Source organism: Peromyscus leucopus, chromosome 8b (genome assembly GCF_004664715.2).
Source record: "Peromyscus leucopus breed LL Stock chromosome 8b, UCI_PerLeu_2.1, whole genome shotgun sequence".
NCBI lineage: Eukaryota > Metazoa > Chordata > Mammalia > Rodentia > Cricetidae > Peromyscus > Peromyscus leucopus.
In genome coordinates, this window is record NC_051086.1 from 89,918,364 (window position 1) to 89,931,967 (window position 13,604).

The 13,604-nt window shown below is 39.0% G+C and overlaps 1 protein-coding gene across 11 annotated transcripts in view; it reads left to right on the plus strand.

Moving 5' to 3' along the window:
- Window positions 1-13,604, plus strand: part of Gpatch8 (G-patch domain containing 8) — a 73,751-nt gene that overhangs the window by 24,124 nt on the left and 36,023 nt on the right. For 6 of the 11 annotated variants that reach the window (XM_028882613.1, XM_028882617.1, XM_028882618.1 and 3 more), the window contains 2 exons: window positions 1,793-1,810; window positions 4,753-4,825. Coding sequence is in view for 1 of the 11 variants with exons in the window: in XM_028882608.2 (XP_028738441.1) it covers window positions 4,753-4,825 (73 nt within the window). In the remaining 10 variants the exon portion in view is untranslated. Of the gene's footprint in view, window positions 1-1,041; window positions 1,811-4,752; window positions 4,826-12,767; window positions 12,840-13,604 lie in introns of those variants that run through there. The other 5 variants (XM_037201041.1, XM_028882619.1, XM_028882608.2 and 2 more) reach the window with 3 other exon arrangements.

The following is a 13,604-nucleotide window of genomic DNA, read 5'->3' on the forward strand; positions in this document are numbered from 1 at the left end:
GTGTAACCTTGGCTATCTTAGAACTAGCTCTGTAGACCAGGCTGGCCTCAAACTCAGAGATCCTCCTGTCTCTGTTTCCCAAGTGCTGGGACTAAAGGTGTGCGCTGCCACCTCCGGCTCTTATTCTTTTTAAGTCTAATCCATACTGTAGTCCTGGAACTCACTGAGTAGACTAGGTGGGTTTTTGTCTCTCAAGTGCTGGAATTGCAGATATGTGCCACTATGTCTGGCCTTATGTATTTTATTTTTATTACTTAAAAAATACTTTTGTAATTATTGTAGTGACAAAATAGTAAAGAGTTGCTGATTTTTTCCAGTAGTTAACAATTTTAGAATTATATTTAATGCTCATTTTCTATTTTCTGTCACTATTACCTGTTGAAAGTTTAAGTTTTTATGTCAATCTACCATTATAGCCATGAGACTCTATCATGAGAAAACCACAGAATCACAGTCCTAAATAAAATACATTACTTGTTTTCTGCAGGATAGTAATTGAACCCCTTGTTTATTGATGGTGAAAATTTTTATAGTTCAGAGATGGACAAGTCTTATTTTTTTATAAAAGCGTTTTGTTGTGTTTTCCTTGTATCCATCATTCTCAAGTCCCCTGGGGCTTTTAATTTTTTTCCTTCCTTCAATTTGTCTATTACTTTATTTTGTTTTATTGAGACAGGGTCTCCTTATGTAGCCTTGGCTGTCTTTGGAACAGGACATGTCCTGTAGATCAGGCTATACTTGAACTGAAGAGATCTGGGTGCTTTTGCTTCCCAAGTGCTGAGAGAGAATAAGTGTGTGCTACCACACCTGGCCTTACTTCTCTTCTTTCTTTTCTTTTTAAATTTATTCTGTGGGCTGGAGAAATGACCAAGTGGTTAAGAGTGAGTGTTGTTCTTGCAGAGGACCAAGTTGATTCTTCACATCCACATTAGGGAAGCTCTTAGGTACCTGTTAACTCCAGCTCCTGGGTATCTGACACCCCTGACCTACTCAGGAACATGCACGCACACACACACACACACACACACACACACACACACACACACACACACACGTGCATGCACACACCAATTTAAAAAAAAAACTTATTCTTTGTCAATTTCTTACAGGTATAAAATGTTTCTTCATCATAGCCACCACTTGCTTTTTTTTCCCTCTTACTTTTTGGTAGGAGATTGTACTGAATACTGCTGAGCCACACAGCAGCCTTTCTTTCAAAAGCAGGTAGTTTGAAATGATAGGAGAGGCCCAGATTTCTTTATTAGTTACTCGTTTACTTGAGGCTGGTGAGGAGGCATGTCTACAGCTTTGTTGTTGCCTATTTTAGTCAGAAGGCCTCAGTGGCATGTTCGATAGTTCATAGGCTCGAACATTCCATTCTCTGCTCCTACTCAGCAAAGTCGAGAAAAGAGTATTTAGTTAGAGCAGTTTAACATTAGGTTTTAGAAGAGTAATACCACTAGCATTCCATACAGTAGCTTTCCTCAGAGGTGACAGTCAGCCTCTTGAGTGGTGTTGTCAAAGTGCTAATGTGTATGACCTGAACTTTTCTTTTTCTCCCCTTAACATTGGCTTTTCCTTTCACTGTGTCAGTCACAACACACTGCTCTTGAATCTCTCAGCTGCTCTTGACTTGTGATTTTACTTATGCTTTCAGTCTTCTTTAATAAATACATTACTTGCAAGCAGTGAATTGAAAACAATACAAAAAAAAAAAGATAAAAAAATAAAGCGACCATTAGTGATCGGACAGTTTCTTACTTTGTGTTACATTTAACTGTTCTTTTGACAGCCCAGTTTTTAAAGCCAGGTTCGTATGGAAATGCTTTCACTCCACTTGCACTGCTTTTGGAAATAGCGTACTGCTTCATCTGTCTGTTTATTTTAGTGCATTCATAATATAACCCAGTCAGCATAATGTCTCATCTCACGTGGCCAGAGATTGAAGTAGAAATAAAAACACCAAAACGACAAATGGGGGAGGGACAACAATTTTTGTCAGCATTATTTAATGCATTAATCTTTGTGCCAGATACAGTTACAGCATTAGTGCGCCCGAGAGTAAACAGTGACGAGCTGAAGTGGTTTAGTTATCCAGTGTTTTTGAGATAAGAACTCGTCGTTTAGTTATGGCTGTCGTTAGACTCAAGGAGATCCTCCTGCCTTAGACTCCTTGTTGCTAGAATTATGAGTGTGCCACCATCTCAAGCTCAGCAACACACTCTAAGAATCATTTAGCTGTCCTCGTCATTTCTAGAGGTACACTCATACTTAGATACATTTTTTTTGATAGTAGGAAAAATGAGAGCTTTTTTTTTTTTTTTTTTGCTGTGCTCAGCTTTCATATAATTTTGTTTTATTTTTTAATTAAAAATTTTTGAAGTAGTATGGCTCAGACCTGGGCCTCACACTGCTGGGCAAGTATTGTACAGCTACACTAAATCCCTAGGACTTTTTTGTTGTTTTGTCTCATTTAGCCCAGGTTAGTTTCAGATTTGTTATGTAGCCAAGGATGACCTTGAACTCACTATCTACTACTTGAGTTCTGCCTCTACCTCCCTGTCTTAGACTTGCTATATAATCCCTGGGATTATAGATGATTCAATGTGATTGGCCCTTTTTTTAAAAAATAATGACGTTATTTATAAATAGTTAGGCATATTCAGTACTGGGTGAGATGATGCTTTTCTTAGCAATGTAGGAGAGAAGAACAGAAACAGTGTTCAGTGAAGTTTTGTGATATTTAATAATGTGAGTATCACTTGGGATTGCATACAGCCTTGTGTTTCCTAAATCTTTCAATTTTTAGCAAAAATAATTTCTAGTGACCTTTTAATATACCATATATGTGGGGGGGGGTACCATATATCACTCTAAGTACCTTTTGTTTTTTCAAAACACCTTGGAGCTCCATAAAATTAAGTACTCCAGGCATGGTGGTATCCTGGGAAGGCTGAGGCAGGATTATCACAAGTTCCAGGCTAGCCTGGTAGGCTACATAGGGAGACCTGTCTAGAAAAAGCAAAACCACAAAAGAAGTATTTTGGGGGGCCTACCAACCATTCAGTTGGTGGAGTGTTTGCCTAGTGTGCATGAAGCTTTAGGCTCAGTCTTTCCAGCATTATATAAAGCAGGTATGGTGGTGCATATCTGTAATCTCAGCTCTAGGGAAGTAGAGGCAGGAAGATCAGATGTTTAAGGTCATCCTTGGGTATATAGCAAGTCTAAGACAGGCCTAAGCTGATGAGATCCTTCTGAGAAAGTCTTCTCTCACTTCCACCAGTAAAAAAGCTATCACTCAACTGCATGTTGTCCTAAACTTGTGGAAGGAAATTGTTCTTGAGGAAAAACAAAAACAAGCTGAGTGGTGGTGGCGCACGCCTTTAATCCCAGCACTTGGGAGGCAGAGGCAGGTGGATCTCTGTGAGTTCAGGCCCAGCCTGGTCTACAGAGCGAGTTCCAGGACAGCTAGAGCTACAGAGAGAAACCTTGTCACCAAAAACTGAAGGGAGCAAAAAAAAAAAAAAGAAAAAAGAAAAAGAAAAGCAAGTAGATAATTTATGAGTCTTTATTAATTGATTTCAGGTATAGTAAAATTGATTCCAGATGACAATATTAGATTACTTTTATAAATTACATGAAATACATATTGAAGGTTTTTTTTTTTTTTTGGTTTATTTTAATGTGTGTGTGGTGCTGGGGATTGGGCTCAGCCTGGTGCATGTTAGGCAACTGTTCTTCCTCTGAGCTATAGCTCAGCCTTTAGCTTTTTTCTGGATTGGTAGCATGTTTTTCCTGTTTAGTAGTTCTTTAGCTTGGTCTTGTTACTTCACAGTAGTTTTAAAGTAGAGTATTAAACAGAGGGCTATGGAAGTTCTGATTTCTTGACTCTCCACACAGTAGCTGACATTTAATTGTTGTTTCTAGTATCTTTCATATTATTTACATTGAAATACTGTTTCCAGATGAGACATTATGTATGTTGACCCCACATGCACTAATGGTTCTTTACTGTTGACTTATTGCTAGGCCTGTTTCATTCTAACATCTTAGCATTTTTGTTAGACTACACGTTGAAATGCATCACTCAGTCTGTGCTTGAGCTCATTTTATTTTTTGTTTACTCAATTTAACTTCTTGTTTTACTAACCTCAATGTTTTCAGTTTAATATTGGCTGCATGCTGGTTATATTTATATGTTATAGATATTAAAGCCAATCAAGCCTAGCCTGGATTTGGTGGTTGTCTCCATTTCTCGTGCTGGGGTAGCCTTACACTTACAACTTACTTTATATCATGAAAGCCTGACACATAAACAAAATAACTAAACACAATGCAGATTTTCTTTTCTTTTCTTTTAAAAAATCTTAAAGTGGTGCTGTCTAGGTGGTGGATATGATTGTATAAATACCTTGATTTTATGCTTTTTAATGTTAGTTTTAAAACTTCATAAGTGGATTCTCCCCCTTTTTCCTCCCCCCTTTCTCATTTTAAAGTGTTATGTACAGAAGTTGCCCAGCACACTATCAGAAAGGACCCTTTCCCCATATGTTCTTCCCATATAAAATACTAGCCAGCATTTCTTTTTACATTAATGTCCCTTTTACTGGGCACATTTACCCTTTTATTAGCACCTTTTTTGCATGCATATATGTAGAATTATCTCTTGTCATCACCTATTTAATGTCACTTAGGAAGGGAAGAATATATTATTGGAATATTTTTGGTTTGTCTCTCTGTTCTGTCTGTCAGGATAATATTGGACACCGCTTACTCCAGAAACATGGGTGGAAGCTGGGCCAGGGATTGGGAAAATCTCTTCAGGGTAAGTTTTTTAAATTTACCAAAATGAATGAAACAATGTTTGTGAAACAAATCTTGTTCCTAGATATATTTGTTGTCCTTTAAACAGAATTTCGGCTTTTCCCCATCTTCTTCCCGACTAGAATAGTCTGTTTTTCCTACAACCTTACCTTAAGTCATTATATAGCCTCCATATTTGCCAATAATTGGTGAGCATAAGTTGCTGTGTCATTAAAACATAACAAACATCCATAGTATGGATGGCCCAAGCTGTTTGCATTTTGTGTGTGTGGAGGTGATGACTATGCTGGAAGGAAATCTGTCACTCCGAGTGGTCTCCATGCCTTCCTTCCATGGTGCTTTATGTGCCTACTGAGTGTGAGGTTCTTCAGCAGCAGGTTTAACTTGGGTCCTTCTAAGCTCTCCCAGAAGCCAGTGGTTTTCCTGTGGCTCTTTTGCTTTGTGATCAGAGTGGATGTAGTGGTAGAGAGGAAATTTAACCTCCATGAAATGTAAAATAAAGAAGATATTTCCTAGGACTGTCCAAGCAGAGGCCATTTCTCAGATTTAGATCAAGCTCTGAAAAATACATGGTTTGAAACTATTGATGGTTGCAGATTTGATGTGAATGCTATCTCAGAAACAGGGGAAACTGCTTTTGACCATAAAGGGTCTTATATAAAGGGAGGTTTAAAGATAATTGTGCCAATAAGAATCTTTTGAATTTTGGAAATGGCTCTTCACATGAATGCTGAAGTCTAATCAGTGTGTTAAGATAAGCAAGAGAACAGGGAGTGCTAGACTATTCCATTTAGTAAAACTTGCTTTTGCCAGGCACCTGAGGTAATGCACACTTATAATTCTAGCACTTGGGAGGTGGAAGCAGAAATTTGAGGTCAGCCTGGGCTACCTGGTGAGACTGTCTCAAAAACTAAACCAAAACACTACTAACAAACAACTATTGGTTTGTTTGTGTTATGGATTAAACTGGAGGCTTCAGGCATGCTGGGCAAACATTCTACCAATGAGCTATATCCCTAGCCCTACTTTTAAAATTCTTATTTTTATTCCTTTTTTTGGGGGGAGGGGGGGAGACAAGGTTTCTCTGTGTAGTCCTGGCTGTCCTGAAACTTGCTCTGTAGACTAGGCTGTCCTCAAACTCAGAGATCCACCTACCTCTGCCTCCTGAGTGTTGGGATTAAAGGTGTGTACTACCACCACCCTGCAATCTCAGTTTTTAAAAAAGAACTCTATTGAATTTTGATTTTCTTTAAATTATTACTTTCTTGAAAAGAAGGTCTTTGGGGTCTGAGTTTTGTATTTTGTTTATTTTGTTTTGTTGAAATAGGTATTACTCAAGGTAGCTTCAAAATTCCATGGTTCTCTTGCCTCATATCCCCAGGTATTGGGAGTATAGGTGTACAGTACCATACTCAGTGTGGTCTTTGAGAAAAATGAATTAAGTTTTATTGGTGCTATAGTTCCAGCTCCATGGTAACATGCACGTAGTGAACCCACAGTAACTCATAAATACCTTTACTTAAAAGTACAAGGGAAATTTAGAGCTTATTTGCAGTTTAGTTTAGTTATGTTGTATTTTCTTGAGACAGGCCTGAAACTTGAAATGTAGCAGGCTGGCCTTGATTTTTGTACTGATCCTCCTGCCTCTGTCTCTTGAATTCTGAGATTACAGCTTTTATGTGTTCCTTGTTTGTTTTTTTATTGGGTTGGGGTGAGGATGGACCAGGGCCTCCTTTTAGTCCAGGCTAGCCCTGAACTGTATGACTCCACAGCCTTAGCCTGTTAATTATAGGAATTACATATTTTTGCCACCACGCCCAGCCTATTTTCCAGTTGTGATAAATCATATGACTAATTTATCTTTTTCCTTCTTTCCCCTTCTTTGCTTTGTGTTCTGAATATCCACCCCAGGACTTTGTATATCCTGTGTCTGTGCGCTGCTGTAGAGCTACACCCAATGCTTCTCTGTGCTACTTTCTGCTTTTGTTGGTTTGTTCTTTGGAAACAGGGCTCATTATGTAGCCATGGCCTCTGCCTCTGACTGCTTGGGTGGCTTTACTTGGCTATTTTAAGGGTGTAGTTCAGCAGTGTTAAGTATATTTACATTGTTGACTTTTTAAAAATAGCTAGTAAAAAATCTTTTAAAGATTAAGCGTCAAAGCCAGGCAGTGGTAGCACATGCCTTTAATCCCGGTGCTTGGGAATTAGAGGCAGGTGGATCTCTGTGAGGCCAGCATGGTCTACAGAGCAAGTTTCAGGACAGCCAGAGCTGTTACACAGAGAGACCTTATCTCAAAAAACAAAACAGAAATTAAGGGTCAAGTTAGTTTTATAAATAGCTTTATTTCTTATTTTCAGATTCAGCATTGTGCAGGTATTATGCTGGATTTTGTCACGTAACTTACTCCAATAAACACATGATTTGACCTAGAATAGACCATAGTAATGGTACTTTTAGGTAATTTGTAACAATTTTTTTTCACTGTTCTAAGTCTTTGCTATGATTAATTATAGAAGAAAGCCCTTTTACTTTGATAAAAATGATAATGACTTCTTGGTATCATACTTTTACTGTAGATAATTCTAGGCTCACACGTTATTGTAAATTTTCATTCTTATATGAAATTAGGACACTTAACATATTGAATATACAACCATTCACTAAATTTTAAACATGATCTCGTTAAGCCTTTTTTTTTTTGTCAAAAGTTGAAATGTTATTTCAGCCCATGCAAGGCTTTTTACAGGTGACGCCATACTCTTTGGGGCTCCAGTGTAGGTAGTGGACACTGGATAGGTTGAGGATAGGGCATGTTGACTCTAAAATAAAGTTCTCTGTGCCAAGATATCAAATTGCATTTTGTAAGCTGGATATTCGTTTTTGTATTTGAGTTTTATTATTAATTTATCTTTCCTTATGTTCATTATAATATTGTAAATACTTATTAAAAATCTTTATTGTATATGGCAGATAATTGTTACTGTTAAAAATAAAGACCTGCAGAAAAGTAATGTTGATATCTGTCATCTGAACGAGAGAGCCCAGCCTGTGAAAAACATTTTGCACCATTATATATCATAGAATCAGAGGATATAATTAATTCAGAACAAAACAATGACTTGATTGTATTTTGTGACCGTTACACTGGATGCATTTCTGAAAATAATTTTATAACGTTTTATGGCCTTGAAATTGAATTATTATATTGCTGTGAGATGTGTTTCCTTAGTAGGTTTAGCTCAGAAGTGGTGCCTAAACTTCCTTTGTTACATTGTCTACATTATTTGTTGGTTTGGCTGTTTTGTTTTGATTGTAAACTAAAAGTTCCAGTCTTGGGAAATATGAATGGAGTCTGATACTATTTCAGAACTCTAGAAAGATAAAACAGTAGAATTAGACAGCTAACATATTTATTGAGTTACTAGGATATTATTTTTGGCTCTGCATGGTGGCCCATGTCTATAATCTCAGAATTCAGGAAGCTGAAGCTGGTAAATTACCTTTAGTTCATAATGAGACTCTGTCTCAAAAGGACATTGTTTCTGCCTTTTAAGCTTATTTCCCAACACCCCCCCCCAAAACAAAAACAAAAACTTGCTCCTTTTAACTGCTTGAGACCTTTAGGCCAGGGACCATACTGTGCCTTATATTTTTTGTGACTTTCTGTCTTAGGTAATTTTTATTATTATTATTTAAAATTTATTATTACTTATTTTATGTGTTAAGTGTTTTGCCTGCACGCATGTCAGTGCACCACATGCATGCATGGTGCCCACAGAGACCAGAAGAGGGCATTGGATCCTCTGAGACTGGAGTTACGGGTGGTTGTGAGCTGCACTGTTGGGGCAGGGAATTGAAGCTGTGTCTTTTGGAAGAGCAGCCAGTGTTCTTAACTGTTGAGTAATCTCTCTAGACCCTTATTTATTTATTTATTTTTAAAGATTTACTTTTATTTATGTGCATATATATGTGTGTGATTGTTTGGTGGTACATGTATGCCACAGTGTACATGTGAAGGTCAGAGGACAACTTTTGGGAGGCAGTTCTCTTTTTTTTTAATTTGTTTATTTTTATTTGCATTGGTGTTTTGCTGCATGTATGACTGTGTGAGGATATCAGATCTTGAGTTACAGACAGTTGTGAGCTGCCATGTGGGTGCTGGGACTTGAACCCAGGTCCTGGAAGAGCAGTCAGTGCTCTTAACCACAGAGCCATCTCTCCAGCCCCAGTTCTCTTCTTCTATGTGGGTTTTAAAAACTGAACTCCCGCCGGGCGGTGGTGGCGCACACCTTTAATCCCAGCACTCAGGAGGCAAAGCCAGGCGGATCTCTGTGAGTTCGAGGTCAGCCTGGACTACCAAGTGAGTTCCAGGAAAGGCGCAAAGCTACACAGAGAAACCCTGTCTCGAAAAACAAAACAAAAAAAAACAAAAAACAAAAAAAAAAAAAAAAAAAAAAAAACTGAACTCCCAGGAAAGGCTCCAAAGCTACACAGAGAAACCCTGTCTCAGAAAACAAAAAAAGGGAGGGGGCAGGCAGGGGGAGGAAGAAAGGAAACTGAACTCAGGCCATCAGGCTTAGTGGCCAGTGCCTTTACCCACCAAGCCATGTCACTGGGCCTTTTTGAAGGGTGGCAGAGGGAAGAGTTTCTTTTACTAACTCACACCAGTCATCCTGGTTCAGCCAGCCAAGTTCTGTGTTGGGATTGCAGGAGTTAGTTACTATACCTGGCATTGTACACTCCCTTCTTGAACAAAATCAAGAACGTGACTGTCCTGAATATTGCTTTGGTCTTCTTGAGAATAAGGATTTTCAGTTACTTTTGTGTAAAAGTACTTCTTTGGGTACGAAGCAGTGTTGTGTTCCGTTATGTTTGGTTCTGTGATTGGGTCTTGCCCTGTAGCTCAGGCTGGCTTTAGATGTGGCCATCCTCCTGTCCTTGCTTCCTGAGTGCTGGTATTACAAGCACACATCGATGCTCCTGTCTGGATCCATCTTTAGATACGTTAAATGTTTAAAAAAGTACATTTATCTATGACAGTGGGCGGGTACATATGCATATGGAGGTCAGAGGACAACTTGTGGGAGTTGGTTCTCTCTACCATGTGGACCATAGGGACTAGACTCAGTGTCAGGCTTGGCCTTGGGCCTGTACCCACAGGGCCATCTTGCCAGACTTTTTTTTTTCTTTTACTTATGTATGTATTTTATGAGTGCTTTATCTGCATGTATGCCTGCATGCCAGAAGAGAGCATCAGACCCCATTATAAGTGGTTGTGAGCTGCCATGTGGGTGCTGGGAATTGAACTCACTCAGAACCTCTGGAAGAGCAGGCAGTGCTCTTAACCGCTGAGCTGTCTCTCCAGCCCCTAGACTTTTTTTTTAAATTATATTTGTTTATTGCACTGTGTGCCTGCATGCATGTGTGTTAGGGCATAGCTTGCTAGAGTCGGTTCTCTCCTTCCACTCTATGGATCCCAGAGATCAAACTCCGGTCACCAGGCGAGTGGCAAGCACTTTTTTCACCAAATCATCTCTAGCTCCATATTTAGATGTTTTAACTGAATTAGAGGTAATCAATTTCAGGCCTGTTACAAACATTATAAACTGGGTTACGTTCATCTTACTAATCTGTTTTCCAGTATAGGACACTAGCATCTAATACGCATTGTATATATTAGTACTACTAGACTCTAGTGTCTGTGCTTTTTAATCTTCTTCTATGGGTTTTAATCTTAAAGTTTTTATCTTTTTTTAAAGATTGATTGATTGATTGATTGATTGATTTATTTATTATGTATACAACATGTATGACCAGAAGAGGGCATCTCATTACAGATGGTTGTGAGCCATCATGTGGTTGCTGGGAATTGAACTCAGGACCTCTGGAAGAGCAGTCAGTGTTCTTAACCTCTGAGTCTCACTTTATAGTCAAGGCTAGCCTGGAATTCACTGTGTAGTACATACTGACCTGAAACCTGGGGTAGTCTTCCTGCCTCAGCCTCCCAAAGTACTGGGATTACAGATGAGTACCAGCATGCCTGGCTTGTTTCAGAGCTTCACCAGCCCAAGGATTCCTGTGTTTAAGTCAGGAATGGTGGTGCATGCCTTAGTTGCAGCACTGGAAGGGAAGTGTTGGAATTTCATGGTTCCTGAAACCTTGTCAAAGGGAACATTGTCTACAGTTTAGGTATTAAACAGAGACATTCTACATTCTATGGTAACACATGGCTATCCTCTAAATTTGTGTTTGTGAAGGAGACTCTGAAGAGGTTGTAGATTGCTCTTTTATGCATCTTTTAAAAGTTGAAACACTTGTGCTGGTGTGCATGCACATACATGTAATTTTTTATTTATTTTGGCAGTGTTGGTGGTTGAATCCAGATCTTCATGCTAACTAGTTAAAAATTCTAAAGTAGGGCTGGAAAGATGGCTCAGTGGTTAAGAGCATTGGCTTCTCTTCCTGGGGTCCTGAGTTCAAATCCCAGCAACCACATAGTGGCTCAGAACCATCTGTAATGAGATCTGGTGCCCTCTTCTGGCCTCCAGACAGAACACTCTATACATAATACATAAATCTAAAAGAAAAGAAAAAGAAAAAAAAATTCTAAAGTAATTAATAGTGAGATTGGATCTTACTGTGTTGCCCAGGCTGGTCTTGAACTCCTGTGTTCAAATGATCCTCCTTCCTTAGCTTCCTGGATAGTTAGCAATACTGGCACAGGCACTAGGGAACTTTTTTCCACACATGTGCATATTCAGTTTTGTTGTACACGGCACACGTGGAGGTTAGGGAATAACTTTCTGGAATTAGTTCTTTGTTTCCTTCTTTTTAAGGCAGGGTCTTTTTTGTCCTAGCTGTCCTGGAACTCACTATGTAGACCAAGCTGGCCTCGAACTCATAGAGATCTGCTTGCCTCTGCTAGGATTAAGGACAAGTGCTAAGAACAAATGCTGTGATTAAAGATGGGTGCCATCACGCCTGGCTCCTTCCACTTTGTTAATCATTTATTTTTAATTCATGGGAATTTGTGTTTTGCCTGCATGTTTTGTCTGCATGAAGGTGTTGGATCCCCTGGAACTGGAGTTAGAGGCAGTTATGAGCTGTGATGTGGGTGCTGGGAATTGAACCCAGGTCCTCTGGAAGAGCAGCCAGTGCTTTTAACCGTTGAGCCATCTCTCCAGCTCCCTCCTTCCACTTTTTTGAGACAAGGTATCATAGAGTCTGGTCTCATTATGTAGCCAAGGATGATGAATTCCTGATAATCCTTCTACATCCAGAGTACTGAGATTATGGGTTTTATAGGTGCTAGGGATTGAATGAACCCAGGACTTCTTGTATGCTAGACTAGCACTTCACCAGTTCTACAAGCCCCAGCCCTATTGATCAGTTTTCTTTACATATTCTTGTGACAGATACAGTTTTTTTGAGTGGCATGTTTGTAAAAGTACAGTCTCTATTTTCCCCTGTGAAGTTTAGGAAAATGGAAGTAATATTAAGTACGTATTATAGGCCAAATATTGATCTAGGATCTAGATGTTTCTCATTGTCCTGTTTAATAAAATATATAGCTAGTATTTTTTGGGGGGAGAGGGGGTAAGTTGAGACAGTGTCTCTCATAGCTAGGGCTGGCCTTGAACTCCTGATCTTTCTGGGCCAGCCTCTTGAATGCTGGGATCCTAGGTAAGCATCATCGTGCTTGGCTCATTTGTTTGTTTTGAGATAAGGTTTCACCGTGTAGCCTGTGCTGGCCGCCAGCTCTCAGTGATCCTCCTGCCCTATCTTCCTAGTGCTGGCATTATAGATATGAGTGACCAGGCCAAGTTAAGTATGCTCATTTTATAAATTGAAACAGTTTTAGAATAGTCCCACAGCTACTGAGTATCTGCCATTTAAGTATAAACATGACTTTAAATCTACTTTATACCCTTTTTCCTTTCAGAAAAAGCTGATACTGAAAATAGGAATGGAATGGGGGAGGTCAGGAAACATAGCTCCTGAATCACAAAGCAAGGTATGGATTGTCAGGAAGGCTTGTGCCTAGTGTGGGGTGTGTTTGTGACCCAAGCTTCTGGAAGTAAGAGTCAAGATTCCCAGTATGAGGTCTATAGTTTGAGACCAGTGTTGTCTCCAAACCTTAGTTTACACAGAGCTCATATAGTTTAGGAAGCACCAATTCTGCTCCCTAATGATTAAGTAAGTCTGTTTTAGTACATTTGTCAAAGACAAGCCTAATCTTAGTAGTTTCTGAGTTACGTTTAGTAAGGTCTCCGGTTCTGAGAGCCTTTAACTTTTTTTTAATCAAAGTCTTACAATATCGTCCAGGCTGGCTTTGAACTTGTAGCCTTTTGCCATAGCCTTTGGAGTGCTAAGATTATAGTTGAAAAACAAAACATCTAGCTATCTTTAATCTTCTTAGTAGAAATTAGTTAATACAGATATTGTACTTAATTTATAAAATTAGGTTAAAAAGATAAATCCCAGGAAGTAAATAAAAATTAGAATTCAGTCTTGAGTAAGAGGTCAATTTTTTGTTGTTGTTTTGTGTGTGTGTGCAGGGTTTTTTGTTTGTTTGGTTGGTTGGTTTTTTTTTTAGATTTATTTTTAGAGACAAGAAAGATAGCTGAGTGATTAGGAGCACTCATTGCTCTTGTGGAGGACCTGGATTCACTTTCCAGCATCTACATGGTGGTAAAAACCATCAGTAACTTCACATCCGAGGAATCAAACGCCTTTGACCTCAGGCACGAGGCACACATGTGGTGCACATGCATGTTCA